The following is a 14,924-nucleotide window of genomic DNA, read 5'->3' as shown; positions in this document are numbered from 1 at the left end:
TTGTTATCATTGGAAAATGATTTGATGGATTGATGAAATTTATTGCGCGTGAATACGGCTAACATTAATTAACCTAAATGAGTTTATCTACACACACATCATAAAACCCTCTATTATGATGCGTTCAAAAACCGCAAATAACCGTCAGCATAACTGTTTTATTAGAATCCTGAAACTTTCGGATAGAGGTCTTTAGCGTCCTTTGGTACTGGTCAGAGTTGTACCTACTTTAAGTACAATTACATAATATATCTTGCAAGCTTGGAAATGTGTACTACTGGACGGATAGTAGGTACCGTTTAACTGAGGCGTTTGGTAAAGCGGGCCACAGACCATCAGTTTTAACTGTTCAGTCAAACTGTATCTAATGAAATTTCGATTAGATCGTCAGTTCAACTGCACAGTTCAAAATTTGCCTACACACGTACGTTTTAACTGAACAGTTTGACTGAACAGTTAAAACTGATGGTCTGTGGCCCGCTTAAGAAGTTATTACCATGATCCTACTTCCCACGAGTGCTGGCCCAATGTCGCTTCGGAGCTTTCTCTATTCAAATAAAACACTCTTTTGTCCGGTAAACTTTATTGTGTCAAAGGTGATTTTACATCAAAAATAAAAACATCTTATACATTTGGCATTATTTTTAGATAGAGATTCTTATCCAGATTATCCAGATAAAACATTAAAATTTTTAAGTTCTACTACTATTTTAACATTCATTTATTAAACATTTAAAGTAAACTAGTAAAACATCAACATATATATCATTATATGATTTATTAAAAGTCTACACAACTCTAACATGGGAACACAACACCTATTTTAGGACAATTACGAATGTTATTCAACAAACAAATAAATTGATATGACGAAGTTCAACGCAAGTACAAACCATTGATAAGTAGGTAACAGAAGCGATCAGCCTGCCATCATTTACCCTGTACGTAATTATCTCACAACATTATCTTCACACACTCCCTCTCTTTAAAAGTAATTTAGTTCTTATACAGTAAGATAAATAGTCGTAAAAGAGGATCAAAAATATAAAATCTTCAAAATATTAGATTCTTTAGTAGACTAACATATTGTTCTACAGCAGAAATGTTTTTTTTTTTATATTCAGACTCATAAGTTTTTAGGAATGTGCATAGCTTAAAACTAAAGATATAGCTACGAGTGTCAGACACTATATAATCACTCTCGGTAGGGACGGGGTCCTAACGTCAACACGCTGCCTACTCGCAACAGAGTACATTTATTATCATGAAACACATCAAACATTTAATAATTCTCAGAAAAAGATATCGAGCCACATTCGAGTAACATTATTCAATGAGCTGACTTGATGAATATTGTGCCTTTTATATCTAATTTAATAATACTTAACATTACTCTTACTTTTATAATACGTCGAGTTACAACTTCAATAAAACTGGCAAGCGTTCAACAGCCTGGCTGAGTCAACAAACAACATAAAAGGTAAACTTGTGACTTGAGAAAACGTAAAAAATTAAGTACATTACTTTACCAAAAGTTCAAGAGATTAGGGCACAAATAATCTCTTGAAAGTTAAATAAATCGGCCCTCAGTGTTTTTTGTAAAAGGGTAGGCATTGGTTTAGATTTCATAGTTGCGGAACTTGGAGATGACCTCGGAGGGCGGTTCCTGGTTGCCTCCCCAGCGGCCCCACAGCGCGGCGCCGCCCTCGGAGGCGCGGCGCGCCGCGCCGCCGGCCGGCCCGAGGCTGGACGGGCCGGACGCGCCCTCCACCATGCGGTCCTTGGTGTTGGGCTTGGACCAGTGCATGGACTGCTGCACGTGTTCCTTCATGCCAAGCCACTGCTTGTAGCCCATGGCGATGCCGCTCTGCCTCCACTTGTCGTACAGTGCTCGCTTTGACGGGTCGCACAGTGTTTCCTTAGCTTCCTAACGACAATAATAAAAAATATTTTGATTACTGACCCTGCCTTATAGCAAAACGTTCACAGTAGTAGTCACATAGTTTGTCTTGGTAACTTAAAGTTATAATTTTTATAAGAATGTCGGTAGATCAATAGTTCAGGCTATTCGGTTTGGGTCTGTGAAACGATTTATTTATTTATTTAGTTTTGGCCTTATGTATGATCACCGCAACTGCTTAAGATAGTGTAAGTATAAGTTCTGATTCCATCAAAGAAGCCACCTCATCAAGTCAATTCCACTACCAAATCTTCAGGGTTGCAAAAGAAAGTGATCAGTGATCACAATCCTCGGCGAAATCATGAGAGAGGTACATATTTTTGAAAATATCAGCAAATGTGAGCTTCCTAACAATTTCAGAAGTATTCATAGAGAAGTGTTTCGTAGTCGTGAGCAACACTCTGTTAGGATATTCCAAATATAATTATGGTGTACTTACCTTCAGTTTCTGAAATTTGGCTTCTGCTTCTTTGTCCCCGTCATTCTTATCAGGATGGTGTTGCAGAGCGAGTATTTTGAACTCTGCGGTAATTTGCTCCGCCTGTTAAAACAAACAACAAAGCTGGTGTCAAGCTCCATGGAACAATAACAAACATTATCACTTCTGCATACATATTAAATTTTTAACATTACATTAAAAACATTAAAATTAAGTATTAACTACATTAAAACTAAACTAAACAAAGCCACAACTTAGTCAAACAACTCGTCCCGCACCCTTCCAGATGCAAAGGTGCCTATTAAGCTCGCCACATTGCCATGCTGAATCGTGAAAGACAGCCTCTGCGTCAGGAATGACCCGGAACGAGGGTCATGACCTCTCTCCCTTAAACTCTCTCTCGTCTTCTCTCTTTCCAAAGTAAAAGTTAGTAAATCTTAAATAGTAGTATACAATAGATAGATGAACAAGGGGCAATATTGAATATTTTGGTGGGACTATGAGTCCCACCTATTTAACATATTACCACATTTGAATCTCTTCATTTTAAAATTTTCTGTTGGTAAGAAGTAGCTATTACAAAAAGAATGTTTTCTAATGTAACTTCTAATCTCCGTTTGCTTATTTCTCCACTTTCATATTGTGCCACAATATCCCTACAAGCCAGCGGATACTGTTTTGTTATGATTATGAGTCAGTACAGTGTCCTAAACAAACACATATTAAAAGTGTACAAAATCACATCTAAAAACCTTAAACTAACACTTCTCCATACAAACACAATATCCATCCTCTCTGGACATTAACATTATGGAAAATATTTTTACACAATTTGATGTACAGTCAGCTACAGAGAGAGGTGACCCCCCTGCAAACAAACTTCTTTGGAGGGGGTGGGGGGTCACCTCTCTCTGCAGCTGACTGTACATATATTAAATTTTATTGAATTTTTAATATCTTCCAAAAATTTGTTTGCAAATTGTTTTTTGCTCCTAGCTCTTATAATAATTAAAATGTGACAATATTTATTGTATAGAGTGTTGTCTACTTTTCTCTTAATCACCTGCCCTACTGTTTCACGAAATAACAAAATATTCAGCCTTTATTAGGATTCAAACCCAACTTTGAAGCCAGGATTAAATGAACTATACAGTCTAGGCTAGGTCAATAGGTAATATTAAATATTTTCTTTGAGTAAGAATCAAACAATTCAATTCCCTTCTCTCAATTAGTTAAGAATCATAAAATTCAACAGGTGGTTTAGGATAGGCAAATATAAATATTAACAATAGTTTTTTGGATTTGAAAATAATAGAAAACCAATCCAATTTCAATTCAAATAAAACCAGCCAAAGATGTAGGTCAACAGTAACGACCTTGCAAAATAAGGTCAATAGTACAGGTTGATACAATCAATATATTTTTTAAGGGAACTAGATGAGCTAGATAAAGGAAAAGTACTCACGCTAGAGTTTTCGTCACAGCCCAACAACGCGTAGAAGTCGTCGTCAGGGCTCCTTTGGTAATTGAGTATTTCGTCCACGCCCGTCATCTTTGCAACCCTCCCTTACGGCTCCCCGGCGGGTACTAGAGCTGGCTAGGTCTCTTTTGCTCCGATTGCAGCTACTCTACGTTCACAAGCTTGCTTCAATCGCACACTAAGCTGAATGAACCAGCACGCATGCGCACGACCTTCGATCGATAGGTTCTTGGAAGCGGGGAGTTACCTATGAGATGAAGTTAGTAAAAACCCGCACCGTATATTAATTAGACGTAACAAAGTGAAGGGGACAACGTAAAGCGTAAACACTTGCAGAGTTGTTGCTCTACTAATGTCACTTTTGACAATTGTCGATTTGTTTACCAAAATATCAAGTAGATGCTAATAACGTATTAGGCCACTAAGCTACTACTTATACAAAAATGAACCTTATTCGTGTCATGTTAGTGCTTATTATATCATGATGATACTGACATTTAACATTTTGCAATAATGTGTGTGGGCAAAGGCCGGTGTAAAATTTGATAATTTATTGAACAAACTTTATCGATCGAGCGTAGCGAAAATCTTAAGGCCCCAGTACACAATAGGCCATCGCCGGCCACACCAAGGGACGCAGCCGTGCGGTAGAATGAGATAGCAATATCACTTGCTCCCTCTAACGCATAAATGCGTCCCTTGGAGTGGCCGGCGATGGCCCATTGTGTACTGGGGCCTTTACATTCAACTAGACCTGCTAGACCAAGCCCATAATACTACTGTTTGGCCAGGCCATCCGTGCCTAATGAAATTTGGTAGATAAGAATATCTTTTAAAGTACCTAATAATATGCCCAGCATCGATGAGAGAGGTTATTCCCACTATAGTTCGTTTTTTTTAGCATTAGAAAGAACTTGAAAGAAGGTAAGCGATTTTGACATGTCTTTTAATTGAAAAACGCTTTTTAAAAATCAAAAACTATTACTTATGAAAGCAGAAGAATATAAATGATCGTATTAGATTCATAATTGTTACATATTTGCCGTAACTTATTTTTAAAATGTGTTTTTCAATTAAAAGACACATAAAGATTGTTTACTTAATTTCTAATGCTAAAAAAAACGAACTATAGTTACCACCAAGTTCTTACCAGTGGTAATTACTGGGATTTTTTTTCCCAATTTTTACCACTGGTAACTACTACTGGGAAAAAAAAATTCCCAGTAGTTACCACCAAACCGAGTAATTTGTGGTGATGTTGATAATTGTATGGGAGAGTCCATTTTTTTCGCGATTTCGGTATTGGTTCCACAGTAAAACTTATTTAGTATGACCTACATATTCACCTCGTAAATTATAGCAGGTGACTATAAAAAAACACCCTGTACATATTTATACTGTTTTTATTAGTAATTGAACATGTATTGAACTGTAACAACATTTTGGTGGTAACTACTGGGAAGAAAATTCCCACCTTTTACCAGTGGTAACTACTGGGAATAAAAATTCCCAGTAGTTACCACCAACTCGGTTTGTAGTATATATAGTTACCACTGGTAAGAACTTGGTGGGAACTAGTGGGAATAACCCATGAGGGAGTTATGCAGTTAAGACGCCCAAAAATGGTTAGCGTGAGAGGTCTTGAAATACTGGTCAAAGGCGGTTGCGGTGGTTGCGGAAAGGTATGTGATCGAGTTTGGTATCAAGTGCATGGAGATGGCGCTGTTTCGACTGTTATAATAGTAAAAATCCTGCATACTGCTATAAACTGAAATATATGGCATACCTACATAAGGGTATCTACTAAATTTATCACAATAGTAAAAATATTTAATGAAATAATTTAATTTGTTCCCTAAATTGCTTGAATACTGTTACTAAGGGTTTTCCTGGATTAATGACCCCTATTATTCAGTATATAAAATTTGCTCTCATCGTTTCGCCATTGTGGCCGTGCTCCTGCCAGACAATAGAACAATATCAGTAACTGTGGTGTATTAGAATAGGTAAATATAAAAAAATTACGTAGCTTCTGTTCTCATTATATTGCTTAGTTCTTTTTTCCGCATTTTTTTATACATTCATACATTCTAAGCACCTGCATAAAATGGTAAACCCTTGTAAAACAATTTTGCTATTTAATTTGCTCAAGGGGCACCGCGAATGATGCCAGTGACGCCATCTACCTACATAGAGTGACATACACAGGTGGTTTGGCGGTTGGCCGAATCAAGGCTACCGTTGCTTGGGAATTGGTCACTGGAAAATATCAAGCAAGTAATCATCATTTATTTATTTATTATTATTTATTATTAAGATATCTACTACTACCTATCACTTACCTACAATACCATAGTTTAGTTTAGCGAGAGCTTACGGTGCAATCATCGCATTTGTGCCCAAGAATTATCTACCTACCAAATATGTAAAATTGCTAAATATCGTACCGTTTGTAGAGTTAAATATTATAGACTTTTACCTAACTACTTACAATTTTACGTATAATAGGCTTGGTAAACAAATAAATAAAGCGACTCTAGCTAGCTCTACCCTATTGCCCTATAGAAAATAAGTAAGGTGTATTCGGGTAATTCCGAATGTCGAAAACTGTCGGATAATACCGAAAAGAGACTTTTATTATGATGGAATTTTGGGTGATTTTCATCTGAATTTCGGAATTATCCGAATTTCGGAATTACCCGAGTAAACCTTAGTAGATCTTATTTAAGGAAATAGTTAGAAGGAAGGTTTAAGTAATTATGTTGTTGCTAACTGCTTAATAAGGACGACTACCGTTTGCAATGTAAGCAGGCACGTTCGAAGACGCGCAGGTGATTTACCCACACACGAGCCCAAGGCTGGCATTGCATATTCAATGCATGCTCTAGACATTGGCGTCCCATCGCTTTTGCATCAAAAATAGCTTCCCAAGACATGCCGTACGCAAGTTTACGCAGATCTCCGGCCGCTGCGGCCGTGCCGCGGTAAAATGAATAACCTTGTGTTGTGAATATCGATATAAATTTGTGCCGTGTCTGTGAATCTATTTAGGAAGAATCCCTTTATTTATTTATAATATCGGGGACGCTCGCGCTGTCAACGAACCAGCCCGATCTTCCATCTTTGGCGGCGGAAGTGGCGGCGGATGTCCCGGCAATGGGTGAGTGGAGTGGCATATGAATGTTTGACAACAATGCTCCCGAGTTGTGAGCTCTCACATTTTCTATGCGTCCCGTGTATGTGCCGAAAGTTTGTCAACCTTTATTTTTCATTTATAACTAAAACTGATTTGGTTCTTTATTACCCAACAGCTGGACAGTTATTATGGAGGTAGTAATATCAAAGCTGTAATAAATCCTATTCAACGTCGGAACAGGAGTGTCGCATAGAATTCCGACCTACAGAGGCTACATAAACTGTTACAATACATGGCTTTATTAAGGTCTGTATTAAACGGATGGATCCCGAATCCCCAGGTTCATACAACCGAACTGCCAAAGCCTCTTACTGGGATAGATATTGTTTGTATAGGTCGGAGAGTGAAGAGGAAGGACAACCGAAACGATCAAATAGAGTAGGTAAGTAGGTGATGGGAGTTTCAATTGTATATTGATTAGATACCGCTAAAACAAGAGCATGGAAAAAAACGGGTCACTTTGTATGGAAATTGACAATAGGTACCTACATTATTTATCATTTGAATAGTACCTAACCTATTGCCGGGACCTTTATAACAGTAACAAATATGTACTTAGATAGGTATTAGTAATTATAATTACACGTCTACTAGGTTAATTTTGTTATCACAAGCAAGTGGCTGAAAAACAACTGACTTGGAGGTCTGCCTGCGCATGACCTAGTTAACCCTTTGGTGGGTAACGGCAAGATATTTGCCGTCATACCACTCAGATATTTTTTTCGCAATGAACGTGTTGTTAGTTAATATAAATTTTGGTTCGCATAAGAGAATATACTCTTACCAATCTACGAAAAAAAGGAGAGCTGATAAACGTTATTCCATCTCTTGTTAAATGATGATTCTTAGGCCTGAACTTAGATTTTTAACTATTGCCTACATTTGAGCAAAAACAAATAATTTTTTTTTGCTGGACTTAATCCGATAGTCGCAATTCTCTAGTTTCAGAGACAAATGCGATATAAAGTTTAAAGAAAAAAAATATGTTATTTGATAATTTAAAAAAAATCGGGCAAGTGCGAGTCGGACTCGCGCACAAAGGGTTCCGTACCATATAAAAAAAAAAAACAAAAAAAAAGCAAAAAAAAAAAACGGTCACCCATCCAAGTACTGACCACTCCCGACGTTACTTAACTTTGGTCAAAACTCACGTTTGTTGTATGGGAGCCCCATTTAAATCTTTATTTTATTCTGTTTTTAGTATTTGTTGTTATAGCGGCAACAGAAATACATCATCTGTGAAAATTTCAACTGTCTAGCTATCACGGTTCGTGAGATACAGCCTGGTGACAGACGGACGGACGGACGGACGGACGGACGGACGGACGGACGGACAGCGAAGTCTTAGTAATAGGGTCCCGTTTTACCCTTTGGGTACGGAACCCTAAAAATGAAGACGGCAGTATATTTGCCACTATCCGTTAAGTGTCTGGTGTTTATTAAAGGAAAGGGTAGGTTAGGCTACTACTGTTATTGATTTATATATGTCGCAATATCTTAATTCAATACTTCAAATTATTACATGCTAGCAACCTATCCACAGTTTTGCTGGGATTACAATACCTACTTGGAAATAATATAAAATACCTACATATAATAGTATATATTAAAAATATTATAAATGGAATAAACAAATCTTTTTAAGTTACATAAAGGTTTTAATTATTTCTTATCATTCTATTGGTTTTTAATTTATTCATTTTAGATACTTCATGCCACCCGTAGTCATAGATACCGACTGGTACTTAAGCCTCTGACTGACTAATCTGACTTCAGATTCAAATTTTTGTACTATAAGTACCTATTACCTAATGTTCACAAAATAAGCAAATTTAAAAACGAGGAAATGTACCTAAATACTTATATCGTGATCAGTAAAAAGAAGTTTGCGGTTGTTGGATAGCAGCCAAAAATCAGTTTCACATCCACTATACGACTACCCAGGTGTTTCACGGAATACTATTTCTACTCCCGTTGTCGAGCAATCAGACTACTGACAGCTTTGTGTAGGAGTTTATTGCCAGTGAGTATGACCTCGTGATCTGTAATACGTTTTCTGTAACCGGGATCACCGTTATACTGGTTAATTGAAGGCAAAAGCACTCGGTAAGCTTAGACAATAAAAGTTTAGAGGCCCGACTATCTTACTACTTGTCCGTACTTTTCCCAACTACGTCTTGGTAGGTAGAGAGAGACCAGAGGAGCTCTACCGCGAAAATCGAAATTCGCAAATTGCGGGGATCTTTCTAAAAAAAAATAACGAAGTGAGAAAGTTTTAACTAAGTATTCGAATGTTTACAGTTGCTGTTTTTATAGTTGGTTGCTGTCGCGCGTACCTAGGGCCCTTATCGTTTACTTAACTGGAGTAAGTGTCAATTTTCGCAATTAAATTCAAGAAGGACAGTGTGTAAGTATTGTAAATATATTAATAATACACGTGGGAAAAATGTAGCAAAAAGTAAATTTGTTAGGTACACCGTTACACGTGTAAAGGGCCATAATTAATGTAAACCCTTTAATCAACAGAAACCTTTCAACAATGAAGAGAACAAAACAAAATCACCCACCAATTAAACGTCAATTAATAATTCAGGCAGCTTAATCAGCTGTGTACACTGGACGAAGTTCCATTTGGAAATTAACTGTTCCGGTCGCCATTCTCGTTGAGTAGGCAATGCAAACAAAGACAGGCTAATTAAACTTTAAATTGATGCCAGCCTAGTCACAGTACACATATATTATTATAAGTATAATAGGCTCCAGGCCTATTCGGATTTCGAGATAATCACACGATCTTGAGACGACTTAGAGATCAACTAGATCTACATTAGATATCGACTAGATGTGACTTGGATATCTAAGTCATAACTTGTCGAAATCGTTCAAGAGGACCTCCAGAATCGCGGAAACGTCAAATTTGACATATCTATCTTACAAAATAAATATCTTTAAATTATCCGTATAGACTGGTTTTATTTTTCATAAAATCGATTTCGACTGGCAAATCATATTACTTTTTGGCAACCGGGTTTTTTAACCTAATTAGACCCCGCTGAATCCGAATTTGGCGGTTGCTTAATCGAAATCTTGACTGGAAGTGAGATATTTGACATTAAAGGTTTTTTTAGTTTTTCGTAAATAACTCTTAAACGGTGGCGCATAGCAAAAAATGTTCTATTACATAAGTAATCTGCATAAAATTGCCTACAAGAAAGATTCAGTACAAATTTTCGCTAGGATCAATATTCAAAGAGATATTAACGCGGGAAATTTAATTATAATCACTTCTAAGGTCCCTTTTTATAGTTTTTCGTAAATAACTCATAAACCGTGGCCAACATCAAAAAAATTTGTTAAACGATAATAATCTACACAAAATTTTGAACAAAAGAGATTCAGTACACTTTTCGCAGGGATCAATATTTAAAAAGATAATAAAGAGGGAAAGTTCTAGTATAATAAATTCTAAGTTTCGTTGTTGTTATTTATTCGTTAATAATTTGAAAAGTGTGACTCATAGCAAAAAATATCTTATACATAAATAATAAACATAACATTTCCTACAAGAAACATGCAGAACACTTTTCGCTAGGATCAATATTTAAAAAGACAGAGCAGCGGGTAAGTTATAAATAATCAATTTTAAAGTCCCTTTTTAGGTTTTTGTAAATAACTCGTAAACGGTGTCCCATAGCAAAATAGGTTTTTAAGAATAAATTATCTACATAAAATTTCCTCCAAAAAAATATCGAATACTTTTCTCTAGGATCAATATTTAAAGCGATATTAAAGGAAGAAAGTTGATTACAATCAGTTCACAGGTCACTTTTTTTTAGTTTTTCGTAAATAAGTCGTAAACGGTGGCCCGTTGCAAAACAATATTATACATAAACATTAATCATCGAATCAAGAAGGAGAGCGATTTTGAATTTTTATGTCTAGTCTAGTATCGTAACTTGTTGAAGTCTTAGTAGAAATCTAATTCATTTTCCGAATCGAGCCGTAATACGTGTGATACCTCGTTGGATTCGGAATGATATCTAGAAAAATGTATTCGAAGCGTTTTAAGAAAAAAATGCAACAGTTATAATTAAAATTACAAACAATTAAACATTAAAAAAACAAGTTATTAACTTGCGACAGTTGCGACCCCGTTGTCACCTTATTTATTACGGTAACTAGGTAGGTAAGGCTACCAGTAATGGGGTAAATGTTTGTGGGTACTGGAACTAAAATAGCCGTTTGCGTACTGTTTCTGTTAGTTGTATTACGCCACGCCGTAGCGCCGCGCCGTTACCTCCTTGCCACCTTGCGACCCTATTGTCACCGCATTCATTACGGTAACTAGGTAAGCTTGCCAGGAATGGGGTAAGTGAGTATGAATAATTTGCCCTGCGTAATCGTTTGCATCTTGAATGCAGATTCTATTTGAGTACCTACACTGCTGGATTCTTGTCTATGCGACAGAGCAAATCGGTATCTATCTTTTTAGGGTTGCGTACCCAAAGGGTAAATCGGGACCCTATTACTAAGACTCCGCTGTCCGTCCGTCCGTCCGTCTGTCACCAGGCTGTATCTCATGAACCGTGACAGCTAGACAGTTGAAATTTTTACAGATGATGTATTTCTGTTGCCGCTATAACAACAAATACTCAAAACAGAATAAAATAAAGATTTAAGTGGGGCTAGCTCCCATACAACAAACGTGATTCGCACTTGGCCAATTTTTTAGGGCATTGTGGGGGTTCTATTCTTATCCATAGTAGAACCTGTAAGGGCTGTAAGTACAACAACTGCCTACTTGGGATATTTACTAGGTAGTGGTTAAGGTTTACGTCGTAATATTAATCTACTTGCTTAGATCTACAGTACCAAATTTTCATTCTTTGTTCTCTTCAGTAGCAATTAGCTTAGCCTATATTTTTCATACCGAAGTTATTGTTGGTACCTACCTATTGGTACGTATCTACGTACACATATTGTTCTAAATAATGTCCAGCGTTGATACTTGATACGCGACTGTAGTTGCGTTAATGACACTATATAAACTGTATTGATACAATAAAGTAGTTAAGTGTTAGTCATGTTATTACTTATTAGTTTACTTATTAATTTTATCAATTCATTTTGGTCCTTCTATATACCTACGGGTATAGATGGATAGTAGTGGGTACACTGGGTACTTGTAATACCAGACAACACATGTTTTTCTCTACCATTAAAGCCTTTTTTTATGTTCAATGCATATTTCTCGTCGCTTACCTACTGTAAGGGGGAAACTAACGTATAGTCTGTCTTTCCAACCTCCATTCATAAGATCCATTTTTATGTTCCTCTTCTGAGAGCTTACATTAACTTGCTCGCACGATAGCCTAAAATTAACCCAGATTAAAGAAACACCAATATCTGGACAAGGTTAACAGCCACGATGTTTGTGAGAGAAATCATCTGCGGTCATGTGGTGTTCGCCCACCGGAGTCGATGACCTGCAAGTTTAACAATCAGATCAGTTGGATAATCAGAAGTAACATTAAGATGAGAATGTAGCTCTTACTAAACAACTCTTATTATTGGAAATAGTATACGCTGTAACTCGTAAGCATGACCTGAAAATAACATCCTGCATACATACATACATACCACTCATAAGTTTAATAAGTCACAAACAACGTTATTTTTAATAATGTGTAAATTGTTATTTAATAATTTGCCATAGAGCTGCGTCATTCAATAATAGCACCATCTACGAAGGCATTTGCGTTAGTTTTAAATTATAATCGCGAGAATTGGCGTATAGTTGGGTGGTTTCACGGTACCTACAAAACATTAGTCACATCCAAAACAAATGAACATATACCTTACTCACAAACACTCGTATCTTGCAACTCTCAAGACCTCGGATGAAAATAGCTCATAAGCAATAAAAAGCAACTTTGTATTCTTGTGGCGCGTCTCCACGATAATCCGTGGCTGTTTGGGAACAGTTTGCTGGGCGGAAGTAGCCAATTGTAGCTGTCGAGTGGACCCGGCGGCCGGCAACAGGCATTGTCTATAATGTCTATTGACCCGTATTATGCATGCTCGTGCGGTTCCCCGGACAGATCTATTCTGCTAATGGTAAACTAATACGTTAATAATGCCAGAAGTAGTTATTGATAACAGTACTTGGTATTTAAAAGGGAGCTTTTTGTTAAAGTTTTTAATACATACACGGGGAGCGACGCGTAATTTGCTTGCTACTTATGCAAAAAAATCGTTCCCGACTCCGAATCCCGACTACTTATAAGTATGTAGGTAAACAGTCGTTGCAGTTTTGAATCTTCTAGCTGTAATAGCAAAGTCGTAATGTAAAGGTATATTATTATTTGGTATTACTATGAGAGCTTATTACTTTTGTCACCGCTTGCTGCACGATGAGAAAAATCTTAAGCCTTTATGTATTCAAAAACGTAATACAGTGAAATCTCGGTAATCCGGCACTTTATGGTCCGGTATACCCAGTAATCCGGCACTAAAATTGGGATACAAATGATCATTCTATGTCCTAAGTTACTATGTTCGCTAACATTTTTGCCCTTCAAACTCTTTATAAATGGCTAAGTTCCAGATAAGAGTAGATTTATTTTTAAATTTAGTATTTTTGTAAAATGTATTTCTACGACATACTAAAAATCACATAAATTATATGCAGATTTGCTCTAACTTCCAGTAAACCGAATTTTCCCAATAATAATAATAAATTTTTCAGTAAGCCGAATCCGGCACTAATGCTGGCTCAAGAGAGCCGGATTAGTGAGATTGTTCTGTATAAATGTCAATTAAAATACCTAAATATAAAAATGAGCACGTCTTGTCCCTGAGCCAGGCGTGTGCGAACGCATGCGTGATTGCGTTTTTGACAATACGACGTATAATACGTATAATAAAGTGATAAAATGTCGTTGAATTTGGAGTATATCTCGGCTCGGGCCCTAATCTGTTAAACAAAAGCCTTTGATTCTTTATACTCGTACCTACTTACGGTACTATGTAAGACCGTACATGGGTTTCTCCTCAAGAAAATACAAAAGAAAATGCCGGTTTTGAAGGTAACAGAAACTAAGAAGGGTATCGTCCCATCCGGTTTGTCTATTCTCGTCCCAATATAGGTACCTATACAGCAAGGTCTTTCCACTACCCATATATCTGACATTCAAGTGTTGACATTTTCACTCCCTATTTTTCCCGTCATCAGTGTTCTTGTAGAAAATAGATTTTATTATCTCAGATATTTTATACATAGATCAGATATAGATACACTTTTTTAAGAAGAAATGTCAGTAAGAAATCAGGGCTCCTATTTGGCTAGAGAAATTTACAGGTTTACAGGGTCAATACGGTTATATTAAGGCTAGTTTTGTCATAAGTAAAATAGTTTTGCATGTCGCTTTTATTATCTACAACCAATGACCTTTTATTTATGTAGACGTGTGACGTTCATAGTTGACAAAACTAAAATTTGATCCAACGATTTTGACAACTTGACAGGTTGGCGTCACTCATACGATTAACTTTAAAGGTTCCGTAACCTATATTTAATGGCTCACGATCGTGCGCCTGGTACCATATCTACCTCAATTTACTTACATCTATGTCTACAACCTATTGTTAGGATTACTAAACACTCTACATTCAATAAATATTCGAGAGTTTGGCTGATCTGATCTGAGGAATTAGTTTTTATTTTAGGCATGAGACAAAATTTGTGATACAATAATAGGTACGTGTAGGCAGATATAAAGTTATAAACCATTTATATAAAATGCGCGTCCCTTCAGTGCACCTGCGCTAACGTCTAAATAATCTCATT

The 14,924-nt window shown here is 36.7% G+C and overlaps 2 protein-coding genes across 2 annotated transcripts in view; one reads left to right on the top strand and one right to left on the bottom strand.

Annotated features, from left to right (window-relative positions):
• Positions 1-566: 566 nt before the first annotated feature.
• Positions 567-4,213, bottom strand: LOC134792170 (J domain-containing protein). The gene is made up of 3 exons (XM_063763411.1): positions 3,865-4,213; positions 2,400-2,501; positions 567-1,927 (listed from the first exon to the last, which is right to left on the bottom strand). The coding sequence occupies exons 1-3, from the start codon at positions 3,949-3,951 to the stop codon at positions 1,619-1,621; spliced, it is 498 nt and encodes a 165-aa protein (XP_063619481.1). The 5' UTR covers positions 3,952-4,213; the 3' UTR covers positions 567-1,618.
• A 2,405-nt stretch (positions 4,214-6,618) lies between these two features.
• LOC134796939 (phosphoinositide 3-kinase adapter protein 1) overlaps positions 6,619-14,924 on the top strand; it is a 33,784-nt gene continuing 25,478 nt past the window's right edge. Inside the window, exon 1 of the mRNA XM_063769142.1 lies at positions 6,619-7,039. Coding sequence (XP_063625212.1) covers positions 7,036-7,039 — 4 coding nt within the window. The 5' untranslated portion in view covers positions 6,619-7,035. The remainder of the gene's footprint in view (positions 7,040-14,924) is intronic.

The sequence above is a fragment of the Cydia splendana genome, chromosome 1 (genome assembly GCF_910591565.1).
Source record: "Cydia splendana chromosome 1, ilCydSple1.2, whole genome shotgun sequence".
NCBI lineage: Eukaryota > Metazoa > Arthropoda > Insecta > Lepidoptera > Tortricidae > Cydia > Cydia splendana.
This window is presented reverse-complemented; position numbering and strand designations above follow the sequence as displayed.